Source organism: Azolla caroliniana, unplaced genomic scaffold (assembly GCF_043228905.1).
Source record: "Azolla caroliniana isolate FFs.n. ecotype wild unplaced genomic scaffold, voAzoCaro1.0.p SCAF_21, whole genome shotgun sequence".
In the NCBI taxonomy this organism is placed as follows: domain Eukaryota; kingdom Viridiplantae; phylum Streptophyta; class Polypodiopsida; order Salviniales; family Salviniaceae; genus Azolla; species Azolla caroliniana.
The window spans coordinates 6926208-6944509 of NW_028230456.1; the positions used below are offsets into that span (position 1 = coordinate 6926208).

At 36.5% G+C, this 18302-nt stretch overlaps 2 protein-coding genes across 4 annotated transcripts; one reads left to right on the plus strand and one right to left on the minus strand.

The window, feature by feature from the left end:
- Positions 1–2321: 2321 nt before the first annotated feature.
- Positions 2322–4726, minus strand: LOC147850540 (uncharacterized). The gene has a single exon (XM_087336588.1). The coding sequence runs from the start codon at positions 4574–4576 to the stop codon at positions 2711–2713; it is 1866 nt and encodes a 621-aa protein (XP_087192714.1). The 5' UTR covers positions 4577–4726; the 3' UTR covers positions 2322–2710.
- Positions 4727–15629: 10903 nt separating this feature from the next.
- Positions 15630–17079, plus strand: LOC147850541 (BolA-like family protein). 3 transcript variants are annotated; one of them, XM_087336162.1, is made up of 3 exons: positions 15647–15745; positions 15955–16252; positions 16547–17079. In XM_087336162.1, exons 2-3 carry the CDS (start codon positions 15988–15990, stop codon positions 16591–16593), a joined length of 312 nt encoding a protein of 103 aa, XP_087192288.1. In that variant the 5' UTR covers positions 15647–15745; positions 15955–15987; the 3' UTR covers positions 16594–17079. The 3 variants fall into 3 exon arrangements, with proteins under 3 accessions (XP_087192287.1, XP_087192288.1, XP_087192286.1); XM_087336161.1 differs by lacking the exon at positions 16547–17079 and having other exon boundaries at positions 15630–15676; positions 15955–16507; XM_087336160.1 differs by lacking the exon at positions 16547–17079 and having other exon boundaries at positions 15955–16507.
- The last annotated feature ends 1223 nt before the right edge of the window (positions 17080–18302 follow it).

Sequence of the window (18302 nt, forward strand, 5' to 3'; positions counted from 1 at the left end):
CTAAGCACTTGGGGGAGTTGGAATGTTGGACTTATCTATGCACATGATGGCTCATTGATTTTCATTATTGCAAGACATGTGTTCAAAATCACAACCATGGATATCTATTATTCAATATTTCATTGAGAACAAGGTTTTATCTCATGGGAGGACAATGATTAAGGTGTCATGGTGGCAATTACTGAACGGATGTATTTCAGTTAAGATTCCCAACTCTTCATGTGTTCAACACTTAGCTATCTCATGGCAAGAAGCACTTTTGTCATGTGTATGGAAACCAACATATAGTAGAGAACATTGTAATTTTTGGCAAAACGAGTTACTTATGTCTTCTCGATTATTATATTGGCTTGGAAAAGAGAGATTGCGCTCTCAATTAAATCGTTTATTTCCTTTAGGGGTCAATGAGGTGGGAGATATAATTGAGGCTCCATCTCAAAGAATTTTGGAGTTTGTTGAAGCATGTCAATTATTATGTATCCCACCCAATTATGGGTTTAGATGGCAACTAGCTACAACTAGAAAATATTGCATTGATGCAAGGTTCTTTACCTTTACAAACAAAAGTGCAACCATGGCTAGAGATTGGTATTTACAAGGTCGAATGTTGTTTAGGGTTTAGGGTTTAGTGACTACTAGTCTTTGGTAATGTTGAGGAAAAATGGAAAATACATAGCTCTGATCATGGATGTGGCCGATATTAAAATGTAGTTGGTATTCTAAATTGCCACTTGTCACAAATGTCTTCATTTGGAGAGTTTGATGGGGGTTTGCCTTTAGGATTAGCTCTAAGGCGACGTGGACTAGCAATGGGCAATTGCTTTTTTTTGCACTATTCAAATAGAAGATAATACTCATCGTTTCAGACAATGTCTAATTGCTTGTCAGATTTGGAGTTACATTTCTCAAATTTGACAAGTTTTATCACGGTGTTATTTGATGCCTAGACAGTGGGTGTTTGCACAATTCGCACTAGTTGACCCCAAATCAGAGATGGCGATCGTTTTCCTATTTCGAAGGTATTGATGATTGCGTCATTATTGGGATATGCTCAATGCTTTTGTATTTTATGGTAGGAATGGAGACAAAGCATATTTACAAAAGTTGAAGGGAGTATTAATGTGGCAAATTTCTTTATTGTAGCAAGTGGACATTCTTTCCTCAATGGAGTGTTCATCTTGCATATTGGCAATTCAACATGTTCCACTATAGGTGACCATACTCCATTTGTGACACCCATTGTATGTAGTGTTTTTCACACACATTTATTAATATAATTGTGTGTTTTTACCAAAAAAACGAGTCAAGATGACAAGGTTGTGATTGTCAAGTATATTTCCCAATTTTCATCAATACAATCGTAGTTATGTAATTTCTCCATAGTAAAATGAGAGAAAGCAAGGGAGAAAACATAGATTAGGATTGGAATATAAGTCAAAGAAAGCTTGAGCATAGCTTCCAATACTGGAAAATAGCTTTTGCAATTCCCCCTCCAAACCATTTCATTCACAACTATAGTCCATAGCCATCTCATATGCTTCAATACTTTCGTTATTCCTACAACCCCATGTATATCATAAGAGAGCTACTTCACAATGTTTATGTGTTTTATGACATGTCAAACAACTGCATAAACTTCTAAATCATTCTTCATACTACCATTGACTAGTAAACACTAGTCCAAAGTGGTCAAGCATTAAACATGTTACTACAATTGAGTATCTTCAAATTGCTTTTACCCTAAAACTAACTAATCAATTTTATAAAGAAAAACATATGGGAGATATTTGACCATCTAAAGCAACCAGAATGTTCAATGATATTCACATAGAAAAAACTTACACAGCATTATATTCAGAAAGGGCATTTATGGAAATCAAAGAACACCAACAATATGATCTAAGGGTTTCTCTTGACCATATCTTCCTCCATAAATGATAGGTTAAACATAAAATATGGGGCTAGAACATAAATATAATTGCTTCTCCACAAAAGGCAACAAAGCAAGCAACCAAAACTCGAAACTAAATTTTATTTCTGAAAAACATTGCAAACCCTGCTCCATATATCTAGCCTGGTAAAGAACAAATTAGAAACATTTCCAATATCTTGCACTTCACTGAGAGTCAAAATAAAGAACGAAATCTCTACTTATGTTGCCATAAAACCATGTCAAAGAAGAAAGAGGACCATGTAAAAAAGTGTTGCATCTCATGATGTACAGCTGCAATCACCATGTTAAAGAGAATACATAACAATCATTGATTCCATGAGTGTTAATATACAAAAAAAGACAGAAAACTTGGTTCGACATCATTAACTGAGACACAGGTGCATCACTCCTTAACTATGTTAAATGCCATAGAGAGTTGAAAATAAAGGTGAATAACATAGTTTTGTGGATGTCAATAGAAAAGATGATGGCTCATGGTTCACAGTATATTCAAATTATAATTACATGCCCAGTGTGGTTTTGAAAAGAACTTTACAAAATTTCCAACTTTTGGTATGAACCAGAAGCAACAAAATCCACATCCTTCACTAACCACGATTTTGCAAAGCATAATGGTATTGATTGATATTTCAACCATAAACCAAGAGCCAAAGATAAATCTGTGTTCTAGCCATCTCTTCACTTTGCAAAATTGAATAAGGAAAGCAATAATATCGAAGGAAATTTTAGCTAAACTCCCCATCATAAGATAGCATCTTAAACAAGTGAATGCCTAAATCCTCCCTGAACTGAATGAGATAGATCATCTGTAGTTGGATCTAATGCACATGACATACCATCATACCATTTCACGTTCTCCTGGTAATAATTATCAACTGGAATTGTTACAAGAGCTGAATCTGTCATTTGCACTCCACATGGTCGATCATCACTTATTACTATTACAACTTCTCTATCACTAGCTGAAATCCCATTTCCACCATAATGAGAACAGCTATCTTTCAAACTAACTGATCCACCATCACCCATTGCAGGAATATCCAAGCTTTCTCTTTCCCAATGATTATCAGATCCTAATGAGGATGCAAAATCTGAATTGATATGGTCATGGACGAGTTCCGGATGATGACCAAGAATCAAATCATTGCCATCATCATCATTATTCTTTGATAATAACAAACCATGATTCCTGTGATCTAGATCTTCCACGTTCTTGAGGCGATGAATCATGGTGGCAAGATCTTGTGAGAGGCCATTCAAAGCCTCTTGAGAAACATTGATCATCTTCTGATCCAGCAATTGAAGTTCGACGCAAAGCTCATGGACTTGTTGCATCACGATCTCTCGAGCTTCGCCTTCATTTTTTACATAAGAAACCGAACCTTGTTCTTCTTCGGGTTCAAAGGGAGAGATGGTGTCCATATTTTGCAGACCAGATGAACCTACAAGGCGATGCATGATTCGGGCGCTACCTTCATGAGGTCCCGGTTCATGTCCTGAATGAATGGCATACAGTTTAAAGACAGCTTGCCCTTCCTCTAGATAAGAGAAACTTTTCTCCTTTTCACTGTAATTTGTGATGGGAACAATTGCACGGATGCGAAATCCACACCCACATCTCTTTGAAGAATATCTCTTCCTTTTAAGCAACCCTGGTTTCTTCATATTAGGTTCTCCTGCTCGATGACAACAATAATCCTTTACCTCAGCGAGAAATGGTTTGAACCTAATATACTTTTGCCTGATACAAAGCACAACTTGATGCTTCGCAGCAAGTTCTTGGAGACGTCGCGGAACTTCTTTAGCTTGAACTTCGAAAGATTCGGTATATTCAAACCTACGCCTTTTCGAAGAGGATTGTTTGTGTTGCATATTTTCTATATTGTTATGTGAAGAAGAAGAAGAGGAAGAAGAAGAGCAAAGAGGGCAAGAAGAAACACATACCTTTATATAAGCTTCAGGTATACCATAAAGCTTTGCACCAACAGTCCACACTTGTTTTATCCTATCTATGGTTTCTTTCACGCCGAGATGCCTCAGATCTGCATCACCATGAAACCTTAGAACAATATCCTGCCATTGATGGACATGTGGTATGAATTGATGTGGACTATTTTTGAAGAAAAGCATTTCTGTTCCTTCTTTGGGATCGATCTGAGCCATCAGCTTATCTTGTATTCTCTTCCAACCAGTGAGGTAAGCAGTATCTTCATTCCTATCTTTCCATACTCCTCTCCATGATTGCAAAACAGATTCAGAAGTAGCAGCTTTGATCTCATTAGGGTTAGCATACCTTCTCTCAACGAGACATTTAACCATGAGGTGATGTGAAGCACTGTTAAACGTATAGAATTGATTTGATATGTAAGGTTCTGGATCAACAGTAAATATCAAATTCGGGTTCATCTGAAGAGGCTCATCGGCATCGGATTCAAACTCGGGTTCTTCTTCTTCTTCTTCTTCTTCTCCTCCTTCATGGATAGAATCGGTGCTCTGAGAGTGAGGATCAGAAGAATCTTCTTTGATGTGGACATGGAGAAGATGTGGGTTATGTTGAATAGGTTTGGGGAACACCATATCTACAATAATCTCTGAGTCTCCAAACACCATATCTGCTGCCATGGGACCTTGGAAAAGTTATCTCTTAGGGGGAAGGGGAGGAGGAAACATGAAGAGGAAGGAGGAGAGGCATGTAAATAACAGAAGGTTTGGTTAGCTCAATCTCCATAGAACATGAAGATATATACATACAGACAGACAGAAACCCAAAACACAGAGAGACAGGAACAGAGACAGGGGACTGACTGGTGGGCAAAAATATGGTTAAAATATCTCCTTGTGTCTTGTCTCTATAGAAACAATGCTCCCTAAAGAGAAAGAAAGGGTTAGCTAAAATTAGCACTAACTAGCATTTTCACTACTAATAGTAGTAGTAGTAAATACTAGTACTATTAGTAGTAGTAGTAGTAGTAGTAGTAGTAGTAGTAGCAGCAGCAAAGTCTTTACTCTCTTTTACTCTCGTGGATGCGACCGGCGCTCACACCCGCCTCTTTAGAGTCTTTGTGTTTTCTTACCCATCGAGCTCTTTCAGTCTCTCGAGCTCTCGAGCTTCTGGGTTTGTATGTATGTATCTATCTATCTATCTATCTCAAAATGGAGCTGCTATTCCTTTAAGTTTCACCTCCCCCCCCGGATTTGTGTATGCCAATGTCAGCAATGATAGCCTGTCTAGGTCATGATTCTTCCTAAGTGAAGGAGCTACTAATTCCTCGGCTTCTCAGTGTGACCTCGTACTACAAGGAAATCTTTCCATTCTATAAGGATTTTCCCATTATGTAAGGGTATATGTTTAAGTTCTCGCCTCTTTCTAAGGGGGGAGCTACTTCTAAAGGATTTCTCGCTTTGTCTGTGTGCTAGGGTGTTATCAAGCATTTTACTAGTGTTGAATCTATAAGATCAATTGTGGCAGGCAATTATATGTCTCGATGATACCATAAAAGTTCTTTGTCTTCTAAATCTATATCTTCAATTTGTCATTCTTTCTCATATTCCCTTCTTAAAAAATGGTATTAAACCATTTATGGTTTTTCCGATGCACCATGGCAATATAGGCAATGCATTTGCTTAACCCCGACCCCCCTTTTCTCTCTCTCTTAATGGAAAAGTTATTGGTGCGTGAATGCACCCATGGAATATAATTGTCACAAAAGATTTCTTGTATTTGCCAATTTATCCTAGGAATTTGATTATAATTTAGCAATTCTATATACTCAACTCTTCCTTAATTGAAACACTCATATGAGAGAGAGAGACATCAATATTTTCATATGCACATTGGTGATATGGGGAACGCATTTGTTATCTGATGACTCTAATTATTGAGTGATCTTTTTTTGTCTCAATCATTAGGAAGAGTTCATAAGTCAATGGTTTCTCGGTTTTGCCAACATAATAGAGAAAAATGTAATTGTCAATTCATAAGTCGTTGTCTAGACATCGATCTTTTTTGGCATCTTCTGTGAGAATAGTGATTGGAGGGTTTCTTGTCTTTCTAATGTCCCCTAACACTACAATGAATGTAGTCATTAGCCCTACCTTCCATTGAATACCTTTGGTATATGTTGAGCCATTGCTAATTTTCTCTTATATATGTCCCTAGATGGAATAATTATGCGTCAATGGTTTCCCATTTTCATGATTGTCTTTTAAAGAAAGATAAACCGTAGTACATAGAGAAAACAAAAGGAGACATTTCATCTCACTTCTACTGTGATACAAAGGCTAGTACCAACATTTGTTCAAACAGATGATATCATAGAAGAAAAAAGTGGAGCAAAAACGACGAGCTATGCAACAAAAAAGAAGGAATGGAATAATTCCACCTCATACCAGAAGTTATATCTAAAATAAGTGAAGCTCTTGCCATCGTTTCTTAAAGGCTACTTGACGTTGCCATAGAACATCAGCCAAACCCTACATACTATCATATTGACCACGTAGTGTATGGACAAATAACAACCAGAATTCAATGAGCATGGTGCGGAGATATATGTATAATATGAGCATTGTTAAAAACGGCATCACATCTCGCTTTCCATATTATCCAAAGAGCCAATGACGTAATAGCACGCCAAATAACCAGATTTTCAATTCTAAACCATCGAATAGAATTTTTCAACGAGGGGAGATAGAGGTGTCCACGGGAAAAATGAAAGACATGAGAAGCATGCCTACTTTCATACTTCATAACATCTCCATGAAGGACACCTCATAATACTGCAGCCCACAAGAAAATAGAACGAGAATAATGCTGAGTTAGCAATAAAAGCAGTTTACTCCAAAATTGCTTGATCCTGGGACATAACCAAAACACATACAAAATAGATTCTATAGATGCACCAAAATGCATTCCACAAGCATTTGTTGATTTTGCCTCAACCAATCACCAACCGGAAGAGCATAATGCATCAACAACCAACGAAAACAAATCACTTTTTTTGGCAACTGCATACTCCACAACCATTTCCAAAATTTGGTAAGTTGCAATGCATGCACATTATTTGCAGTCCAATGTTTCATGGCAACAAGGCATTGATACTTTGATTGCAACAACAAATTTCTACCTACCTTAATCGAATACTGGAAAAACTCCAAATGTTTACCATTTCCACCAGCATTCAGCTTTTTCCATTGATAATCAGTCAGATCCCTATCCAAATTGTAAAGAGGCTTTTTTTGAAAAACCCACAATGAGCAACACAACGAGCATTCTTGAAAGGGTGGATCCAAGAACCATTTTTTTCCAGATCTTGCAACTACTCAAATAGCTGAAACATTGGCAAACATCCACACATCTGATGCAAAAAATACATGCCACAACCTACCATCATCATCCACATTAAAGTATATAGCATCACCCACAATTTTAGTTGCGTTAAAGGTCTCAACAAGTCATATGTTGTCAAAGGCATCTTCCAAACTAGAAACTTTTTAACAGCTGACCAACTTGTGAGAATTCCATTAAAAAATCTATCTTCTAATAAGTTTGTTTTAAACAAATGAAAAATCTGAATAAAGGCCCACCTTAATGAGGGTTGCCACATTCCACCTATTGTTGGACACATAGTAGACAACCTATGCATCATCAGCTGACTCCAAACACCTTGCATTGGCAACATAGCTCTACACACAAATTTAGGAAGCAAAGCCTTACATTGTGATTTCGGATCCACCAGCCCCAACCCACCATTTTGTCGCAGAGCAATCAATACTACCCAAGGTACTTTAGGCCTTTTATCTTGACATGTTTTTCCTCCCCAAATGTAATTGCGAATGAGGCGTTACACTTGCAAAATACATGATCTTGCAAACAACATAGTAGAAGCAATACACCAAATAGTTGTTAGAAGAACTTGGTTAGCTACAAGTACATGACCTGCAAATGACAGATTAATCGAATCCCAAGCAACAAATTTCTCCTTAACTTTACAAGTAGAGGAGCAACTAACATATCTGCATTAACATGAAGTCCCACTTGGCAGCCTAAGTAACGAGTAGTGGTTCCATCATGAACCCACTTGAATTCCTACGAAGGCATCCAAGTAGGCAACGAATTTTGTGATATCCAAAAACCAAGAGATTTATGCCAATTTTTCTTTGCTCCAGAGGCCAAACAAAATTCCTCCATTACCACTTACAATTTTCATAAATTATCATCATTACATTTGACATAAATTGCAATATCATTTGCGATTGTTGTTGCATTGCAAGTAAAGGCAAACCCTTAAGAGAAACTTGAGAAAAATTTAAGTACATTGAAAATGTTTCCATTACTAGCAAAAATAGGAATAGGGCCAATGGACAACCTTGACGTACAAAACGTGAAATAGAGAATTTTCTAGTTTGCCCACCAACTACCAAGATTGAACTAAAGGCCTCATGATACAACGAAGCAAAAGTCCTAATCCATTGGATACAAAAACCTAATGTAAAAAATGAACCTTCCATGAAGTCCCAATCAACTCTGTCATATGCCTTTTCAAAATCTAATAAAAGGACCGCAAGATCTTCTTTATTCTTCATTGCAATCCCTGTTAATTCCCATAACAAAAAAACATTATAAAAAATACTACGTTCTTGAATAAATCCTGTTTGAGGTTCAGGCACAATATCCGGAAGAAAGGGTTGTAATCTCAAAGCCAATAACTTAGCATACTCAATAGAGTAGTGGGGTGCCAACCCTTAACCTCATCCGTAACTAAATCACCTTTCGGAATGAGGCATATCAATCCCTCTTTCCACATTTGTGGCATAATACTTGTATTGAACATTTCTTGAAATGTTGCAAGTAAATCATCAGCAATCAAATCCCAATATGTAATGAAAAAATCTCTTCCCATTCCATCTACTCTTGGGCACACATCTGGCCCAACACCTTTGATAACCTACAATATTTTAGAGGAAAATGGACGGAGAAGTTGATGCGATATCCGAGATGTTACCTTAACCAAAGTAGCAATCCATACTTTTTGGTGCATCTGTAGAATTTCAACACTTGGAATATCTGTTGATAACGACTCATAATAAGCGACTACAATATGCCTCATTTCATCTATCCGTTGTGACAATGTCGTTAGATCTTTTCAACTGCACAATTTGAATTTTATTTCTTTTAGGCATTACATGTTGGAAATTCTTTTTTGACATGGTGTCACCTTCTGCACACCATCTTGTTGTAGATGCTTGAAAAAACAAATTGAGCACGTTTTTGCTGCAAAGAAGAAATAAGCATCATAGCATTTTGTAATTCAGAATGAATATATTGAGAATGATGATGTTTTTCTTGCAAAATTTGAAGAGATGCCAAACCTCTCTTAGCATTCAACAAACTTCTAGTGTAATTACTTTGTTTTAACTTACCTTGTAGTATAAAGAAGTTGGAAACTGCTTGAAGAGCATTCTGTAGTTTTTGACAATTAAAATCCCCTACAACCATTCTCCAAAGTGAAAAAATGGTATGCTGCAAATTCATATCATCAACAGTAAACCTTGGCACGTACAGTCGAGAAATAGAAGTATGGTTGTCCATACTGAATTTGAGTATAATCGGAGCATGATCAGAGAACAAAGTGCCCAATATAATACCCACATATCCTCCACGATCCCAAAAAAATGAATCTACATAAAACCTATCTATTCTAGACAAATTGAGAGTGGCACTTCTTCAATTGGAACGTAAATATAACAAGGAATCGGAATATGCCACAAATCAGTAACTTCATATTTGAAAATTAATTTCTCCCACTCACACAATTCCAAACCCGAGATAGTAACAAAAGATCCACCTAATCTATCAGTAGGGCTTTCAATCATGTCCCAATCACCACCCATACACCAATGTTGTGCCACATGAAAATCTTGCAATAACATATTCCACAATCGAATTCTTCCAGTATCAGAATTCTGAGCATATACATTCAAAAAACCAATCAATTTTCTAGAAATAAGAATAAGCATATATTGAACTCTACCACCATGCAAGACTCCTTTAGCTTGCACATGAGACTGCCATTGCATTCTGAGTGCGATACAAGACCACCTTGAGTACCAGAGGGTCCAAAAGCCAAAACCCATTCATAAATCCAACTACCACTTAATAAATTTCTAATCGACGCTTTGCTTTGCGAATTAAGATAGTGTTCTTGAAAACATTGCATATCAAGTCTACCTATAGAAGATAGAGATAGGTCTTGATTCAAGTAACATTTTACTCTATTACAACGACTCCCATCTAATCCTTGAAGGTTCCAAGATAAAATGTTAAAATAATCCATATCAATATTGAGATGGAGAAGACCTCTTATGAGTCAAAACTCCTTGTCTCTCCTTTTGAGAAGGTGTTACTGCTCTTGTTATTCTTTTTTTCACATGGGAATCCTTGAATAAAACATGATGGTCGTTATATACTGTATTTTTGCTATTCCCAAGCGCTTTTATAGTATCCTTCGCAGATGTAAAAACATAAGGCCACTGCCCAACCCCTGTCTGCAAAACAACCGAATATGATCAAGCATCTACCTTTGGATCGTTATGTTCAAAAGAGGTTATCATTTTTTGAACTGACGTTTTAACTTTCGTCAGAACTTGTTCTGGCATTGGGTATAATGATTGGAACAATTTCCAAAGTGGAAGTGGAAACCGGCATATCTACATCTTTTTGCAAAGCATCCATACTACATTCAGGCGATGCTAAGGGAGGAGGAATGACTGGAATAATCTTCATAGATGGAGTGGAAACCGACATTCCTATATATTGCCTCAAAGTGTCCATACTACATTATGGCAATGCAAATTAAGGGAGATTGGAGCAAAGCATATCAACACTTTTCCCCTTCCCCACTTTATTTAAAGATGTATTGAAAGCCTTTTCTTGTTGAATTTCATGAGGCAACAAAGTAGTGACAACAATATTACTTTGATTATTCATAACAACAATAGGCCTCACATGGGCAGCCAAATAGTCTTTTGCCAAATGACCAATTTTTTTACAAGAAAAACACTGGTTGGGCAAACTGAAATAAAGCACTGTCTGAATTTTCTAAAACATATTACCATGCAACTTTGGAAGATGAATCCAATTAGGTAAAACTGCATCCATTTTACATAGTAACTTGATAAACGAGGCTCCACCTTTTTCTACAATGTCCTTAAACATAGATGAGTTAACATGTAGAACTCTTCCAATTGTTGGCCCACTTTTGTGAAGAACCTCCCTCCACTCCTTATCTAGGCCTGGAAAAACAACAGTACACGTAAAGTATCCTGTTGCATCTGCCTGTAGAACTGTCGTATCAAAACCGTGGGTCCATGGGGAAAAGAGAACTCATGCGCTTGAGATGTCTACCAAGTGAATGGAAAGGAGATTACGAACAGAAGAATGGTCTGCAAACTCCAATTGGTAGCAACCTCGGCCCATCGGATGTTGTTAATAATTCGGTAAGTAATTAAGCAAGGATTAATTAGTGCCTAATTATGTGATTAGTTTATAAGCAGAAGATTAAGTGATGTGTGTGTGTGTGAGAGAGAGGAAGTTAACACTTATGAACAACACAAGATGGGGGATGATTAACTCTATATTAAATTAGCATTATCATCATCAAATACAAAAATACCCACAATGAGGTATATATAGATCTCATGTGCAAGGGTGCACATGTGTGAAGAGAATATAGGTACAAGGGTGTAAGTCCTATATTAAATGTACTTGGGAGTGGAGGATCTAGAATATCCCACTTAAGTACAAGGTCCTATTTAAGACGTTATAGTCAACACTTCTAACTAGATTTTATCTAGGTAACTACGAAGTTACATGGTTGACAAACTAACTAAACTAAGTTGAGCTTGATCTCTCAACAGATGTATATCAATAAACTTATCGAGTTTCTCTTGTAATGTTGCTTGAAGAAGATGACGGAGATCCCCTCTACTCGGTCATTTTCCCAAGACTTGGGCAACAACTGAGCACTCCTGGAAGCGTTTGACTTCATTGAGGATAACGAGCTCATCCTCCAGTGCCAACTAAACATTGATAGTACCATTGATCGTAGGAGAAGCAAGTGCCGATTCACTAGATCACTCCTTGGGCGTTGACGACGATAGTGTAGACATAAAATATCTTCTTGTCATGTATATGTAAGTTTCTCTATTTCCTAATTAATCATTCTCTTTTCCCTTCCACTTCCTTCTCCTTCCTTCTCCCAAACCACCACCACCACAAAGTCGTCTACTTCTACTTCTTTGTCTGAGCTGTGATGGATAAAAAAACAATTTGGAAAGAAAGCAAACATGTTGGAACAACTGTTGCAGAGCAGCAAAACAAATTTGCCTCCCAATGGTTGATTTCCTTCTTTTGTTGCGTAGGTAGTGAGGCTTAGAGAAGGGAAGGAGTCGATGTATAAGATGGCGAGAGTTTGATGCAGAGGAATGTTGACGGGAGAACCATGACAGTAGAGAGCTTTATAAAGCTCCCATTTTCATGATTATACAAGCAAGGAAGAAGCTTATTATGTATGTCTAATTATTGGACCCATGGATATTTTTTGTTCTCTTTAAAGGGCATCTTGTTTCCATAATACACCTTGGAGATACAAGGAATGCAATTGTAGATCCTAGAGGTTTACATGTTGAGTTATTGTCTTTGCTTGTCTCTTCCTTAAGACAAAAGCTACTAGCAAAATGCATTATGATGATACAACAATGCATTTATCAGTCATCTATATGAGTTGTTGTTTTTTGGGGTGAATCTTGCTAAATGGAAGAGATAATGGTCAAAGTTTTCTTATTTGCATGTATCTCCCCACTGAGATAGAGAATTCATTTGTTAGTTTTGTACTTCCATTAGTTGATTTGTCATCTTTCCCACAAAGAAGTGTTCGTGAAATAAGGTTTCTTGTTTTGCACATGCATGCATGTCATTTATACTCCAATCATTAAGTTGGATAATTGAAAGATATTTCAAATTTGTTCATTATGCATGCAAACATGCTATAAAAACATGTTGTTGATCCAAAATTAACCTAAAGAGTACCAACACATAATTCCCCTTTTCACTCAATTGACAATGCCTCAAAAAATGAGTCAAGCAAAATGAGTGTGGTCTCTTTTTCTCGTAAATAATAGCTTTCATTAAAAAAGAAAAATTGCCACCATGGCAAATACTAAGAACTCACTCCAAACCAACATAATAATGTGTCGATGCCAAAAATAATGACCCATCACCCTACATAATTGTCACTCTTTGTGTTGATTCTTCAATATTTCCAACAATGAAATTTGTCTCAAAAGAAATCCTTTTAACCTTGGAGCCTATTTCTTCACCTCAACTTGTGGATCAAAAGTAAAGGTTCTCATAACCCCCACCCCATTTGGGTTGCTTAAATGTTGACAAATCGCCCCATGATGCACTATCCACCATCGTCACCCATTTTAATTTACAACTCATTTTGTACATGAAATGATAATCTATTTATGCATGCTAATCCTCAACTCTAAATCAACAAATGATTCTACATGTTTGTATCCTTAGGAATGGTGTCACATGTAGATCATAGAAACATGATACGATCATCCACTAAACCTTGTGTCGTGCAAGGGTTCCCTGATGGAAACCTCAATCTTGTCAATTCTTAATCTACAATCATATTATGCAACTTAACAAGAATAGGACGTGTGACCATTGCAAACAACGAACTAATTGGACATCTTGGTTTAACAAATATTCAAATCAAAATAGGTTGGGTTACACCATTAAGTAGTACATGTGAAATCAAACCTTCAATATTGTATATATCAACCTCGACATAGGATATCCAAAACCCATCACGATCTATCAACTAACGTAGAGATATTAATCCACAACATCTAATTGCAACATGACTTGTTCATGCTCCAAGTCCTTTGCATGATCAATTTCCATTTGTACACTCAAAATATTACATAGATTATGTCCTCTTCCTAAGAAACCATATATATGCAATGTGGGTAATTGAAGGCAAGATCTATTACTTTTGCATAAATCTTGTAAATTCCCATCATAAGAGAAATAGGCCCCATTAGGGAAAGGACATTGAGGAAGGTACCTTTGGCAAAAGCTTTGTGGAACCAATATTCTGAATTTCTGTGAATGAAGCATGTGTTTTTATGTCCAATTTTTTGAAAGCAAAATTCTAAGTGGCCCCTTTAATTGTGTTACATATTTCTTAAACAACCATGGAAACCTATAGTCATTGTCACCAATGCAACACACTTGGTTGTGGCTTCCCATTGACAATACCTAGGCAAGCCACATGAAATTTAACTAGTGTCGCAATGTCATTGAGTGTTGAGGAAGGGGGTGATGTCATGTCTTGATGCCAAGTGTAATAATTGTTCAAAACTCCCCGATTTGGGTGTAGGTGTTGTGGGGGGCATTGTTGTCTATGTGGTGTCTAGGGGTTTTACTTGGTGCCACATAATTGTGGAATTGCTGACGAGGTAAGAAGCAATCTAGCCCATAAGCTTTGTGACTAGTACATTTGTTCGGCATCATTTAATTTGAACTCATGGCCTAATAATGGATCAAATTCTAATGTATGTGGAGAAACAATATATGTAGATCACATACATCAAGAGAACCATGCTTGCACATTTTTTAACATACATGTACATGTGTTGGGTAAAAGTCAATGTTGGCAATCACACGAAAATTAAGAGTATACACATTATTAAGAAAATGTGTAAACAAGACGGGGTAGAGGATGAATACATTTGGGGTATTTACTTGATCAACTTTGATTATAGGAGGACATATTAACTTGCCTCACATATTCAACAGATTATCAAAGGCAATCCTACAAGCTTTCATGCAAAAGCAAGCCTTGCAAATCGAACATACTTACACAATCATCGAGGCATCGACCCTTGCATTTGGGTTGGAAAGCAAGATTAGCATATTAAGCTTCTAATTTGGGTTAGGTGTAACAAGGCATGGGGATGTGCATCTCAATAAAATGAGATTGTGCAATCGGGAGGGCTCTATCACTTCATGATTGGTAAATTAATCTTTATTGGATTGACAATTGACAACGGTTTGGTTTGGTTCGAGAGTGTTGAACTCAAACCATTTAAACTGAATCGTTTAAAAAAATTGAAACTCAAACCGAACCAAATCAAACCACAAAACCGTTTAAAACAAACCTTTACAAAAAAACAACAAACCAAACAATTTTAGAGACTTTCAAACCTTTAAACCGCAAAATTGTTAAACCCCCCGTGGTTACGCAATTCGGTTTTGCTTTATAAGTTTGGTCAAAATTTCCAAATTTCCAAAATTTAATGGTTTAAACCGTTTGAATCGTGGTTTCAAACCGTTTAAACCAAAAACTGTTAAACCGATAAAGGCTCGAACCGAACTGGCAAACCCCGAAATCAAACTGAACCGAAACCGAAACCGAAACCGAACCATTTAAACCATTAATCCGCAGTTTCGCGGTTCTGAACCAAACCGATGCCGATTGTTACATAGAATCACATGATTCATACATTATTTGTATGGATAGGTAAATAGGCCCAAGGGTATGTAATGTAATTTTGGAAAATTCTGGGGAGCAATGTATGTATGTATGTATATGTCTTCTCACATACATACAGAAAATGCAGAGCTGAAGTGAAATGAGGGGTTTGCAGGTATGCCCCTCTTCTTCTGTCTTCAAGTGCTTTGGACTTTTGCATTTTCTAGGGTTTCAAACAGAAGAGGTATCTTCTTTTAGACTGAATCTCTTCCTTTCCTTTCTTTTCCTTTTTTTTTTTTTTTTTGAGTTAGGGATTAATGTTTATAAGGTTTACCATGGCTCTCAGACACTACGAACTTCAATCAGAATTTAGCATTTAACAAGATTTTTTTTTCTTGTTGCCTACTTTTTCCTGGTAACTGAATTCTCTTTCCGTGTTGGAAATTGTTGCAGAAAAAGAATTAGAAGAAGGCTGAAGAATTAGCTATGGATTCTGATTATGTAAGGAAGCTTTCTAATATATCTAATGAAGAGGGAGAAGAGAAAGAAGATATCAAGATCACAGACAAAAAAGAAGAATCTGTGCATCTAACTAGACAACAAATCATTAGGAAAAAGCTAACATCTGCGCTAAATCCTGCTGTATTAGAGTTAGAAGATGTGTCTTATCAACATTTAGGTCACGCCGGAGTAGGGAAAGGAGTTTCTGAAACTCATTTCAATGTGAAGATTGTTTCTTCGGTATTTGAAGGTAAGTCGTTGGTGAAAAGACACCGTCTTGTTTATGATTTATTGCAAGAGGAGCTTCAGAATGGTTTGCATGCACTTTCCATTGTTGCAAAAACTCCTTCTGAAGCAGAGAAAACTTAAATTAATGAAATAGTTAAAAGTTTTTATTTACCCCAACATGTGCATACTGTGATACATGCACGCACACATTGTAAAGTTTGTGTCTGTGTATGTTACGTCAAATTGCTATATATAAATTAAAGTATTTATGCAGTTACATAATAATTGAGCATTTCTTTGATCATCTTTTTGAAAGATCCAGACTCTGTGGTGTCTCAACCCATGATAGAGTGCAACAGATGATCTCTCTCCATTGATCTGATCTAAAAATATATCCCCCTAGCTGCAATACCTTATGAACATCAATTCTAGAATCTTTCTCTGTATTGTCTAATCCTATCCTGAAGTTTGTGAGTGGATTACTTCTCAATTCGTGCTTTGCTTTTTTTGTTCTGTCTATTTTTCGAGTTGGTTGGTATCCAAGCTCTACAACATCTGACGGAGTAATTCTTTACATGTCAAGGAGCTGTGATCTTGCAGGCAAACCTTTATTCGTGACAATAAGTAGTTAAATAGCAGTTCTCACAAATGTAGATGTAATATGCTTAAAGCTACAAATGTAATTCAAATCTTTATTCTTAGAATGGAGCCTCTTGATATCTACAAATAAGATGATATATACCTATGATCCATTTGCAACAGTAGGTTTGTTATGTAAGCCTATCATTGCCTGAAGACAGTTTCTTGCATATGTCTCTGTTTGAGAAAAAGAAACAAATTTTAATCAAATGCCAAAGTAAACAAGCATACTTATCAAGCTTCAACCACTTGATACGTACTCTAGTAAATGCTATAAGTAAAACTCTTCTAGTTTTTGGCAGATTCCCTTTGTTTGGGGATGCTATTTGCACGTTATACTTCAATTATAAATGAATGACAAGTGTTTAGGTTTTTAATTTATATGCATTTAGCCGAATGCTGTTTCTTACAAACATCCAAAGTGAAACTGAAGATGGGGATGGTTAGAGAGTGGCATCTTGTTAGAAAGAACTGCAGTTATGTCAAAAACATGGTCTTTTGAACTTCTACAATAACTCAATAGATGATGAGAACAGTTTTATCGATTTAGGGTTTAGGGGGAGACCTTTTATGCGAATATCATTATAGCTAATAGCCTAAATATAACTTGACATTAAAAATTATACCAAGGTGTTCTTTTTTGACATTTTTGAGAAAAGATTGGAGACAATAATTTATACATAGGAGACCCACTTTCACTCTGCGACCTGTACATTTGATTTTATTGTCAACAATATGAAAATCTAATTGCAAATTGAAGTAAACTCTGGCTGAGCAATCAGTGACAGATCAAAGGTCATAACTGGAATTTCAATTCCAAGTGTATCATAAGATTCAAAACTGAAGTGGCCTTTGCAATCTCAGCAATCACACAATATTCAGATATAATTCTTTTTCGTCACCATTTTAAGATATCACTACTATTCGTTGTCAATGAAAACAATTAGCCCATTTCTGGTAAGCTTAAGTTGTTTTTTTTTCTCATTGTGTCTGACTTAATACCAAGGTTATGGAATGAACTTTGGATGGAGGCAATAGTACATTGGGCCATGTGTTCTTTATCTGCAAGTTGACATTGTATCAAATCTGATGTGACACCCCCGCCCATATATGCATAAACACATCAACAGAGTGCAGTATGATAATATGATTGACTATGAATTGCAGGCCAATGGATGGACAGCATATTATATTCACGTGTGAGGTCATTGGAGATAAGGGAGGGTCAATGTGAGGACTGATTGATGAAGGAAATCACTGGTTAGAAACTGCAATCAATTAGTGGTTTTTGGGATGTTTGGAGTTATATTTAGGTAGCTGTCAATTTGTTCTAATATGAAACTTTAAGTGTTTGGAACATAATTATTTGGGGAATGTGCTTTTGATCTTGAGAGTAACATTGTACTATCACATTGCCAACTTTTGCAAACTTG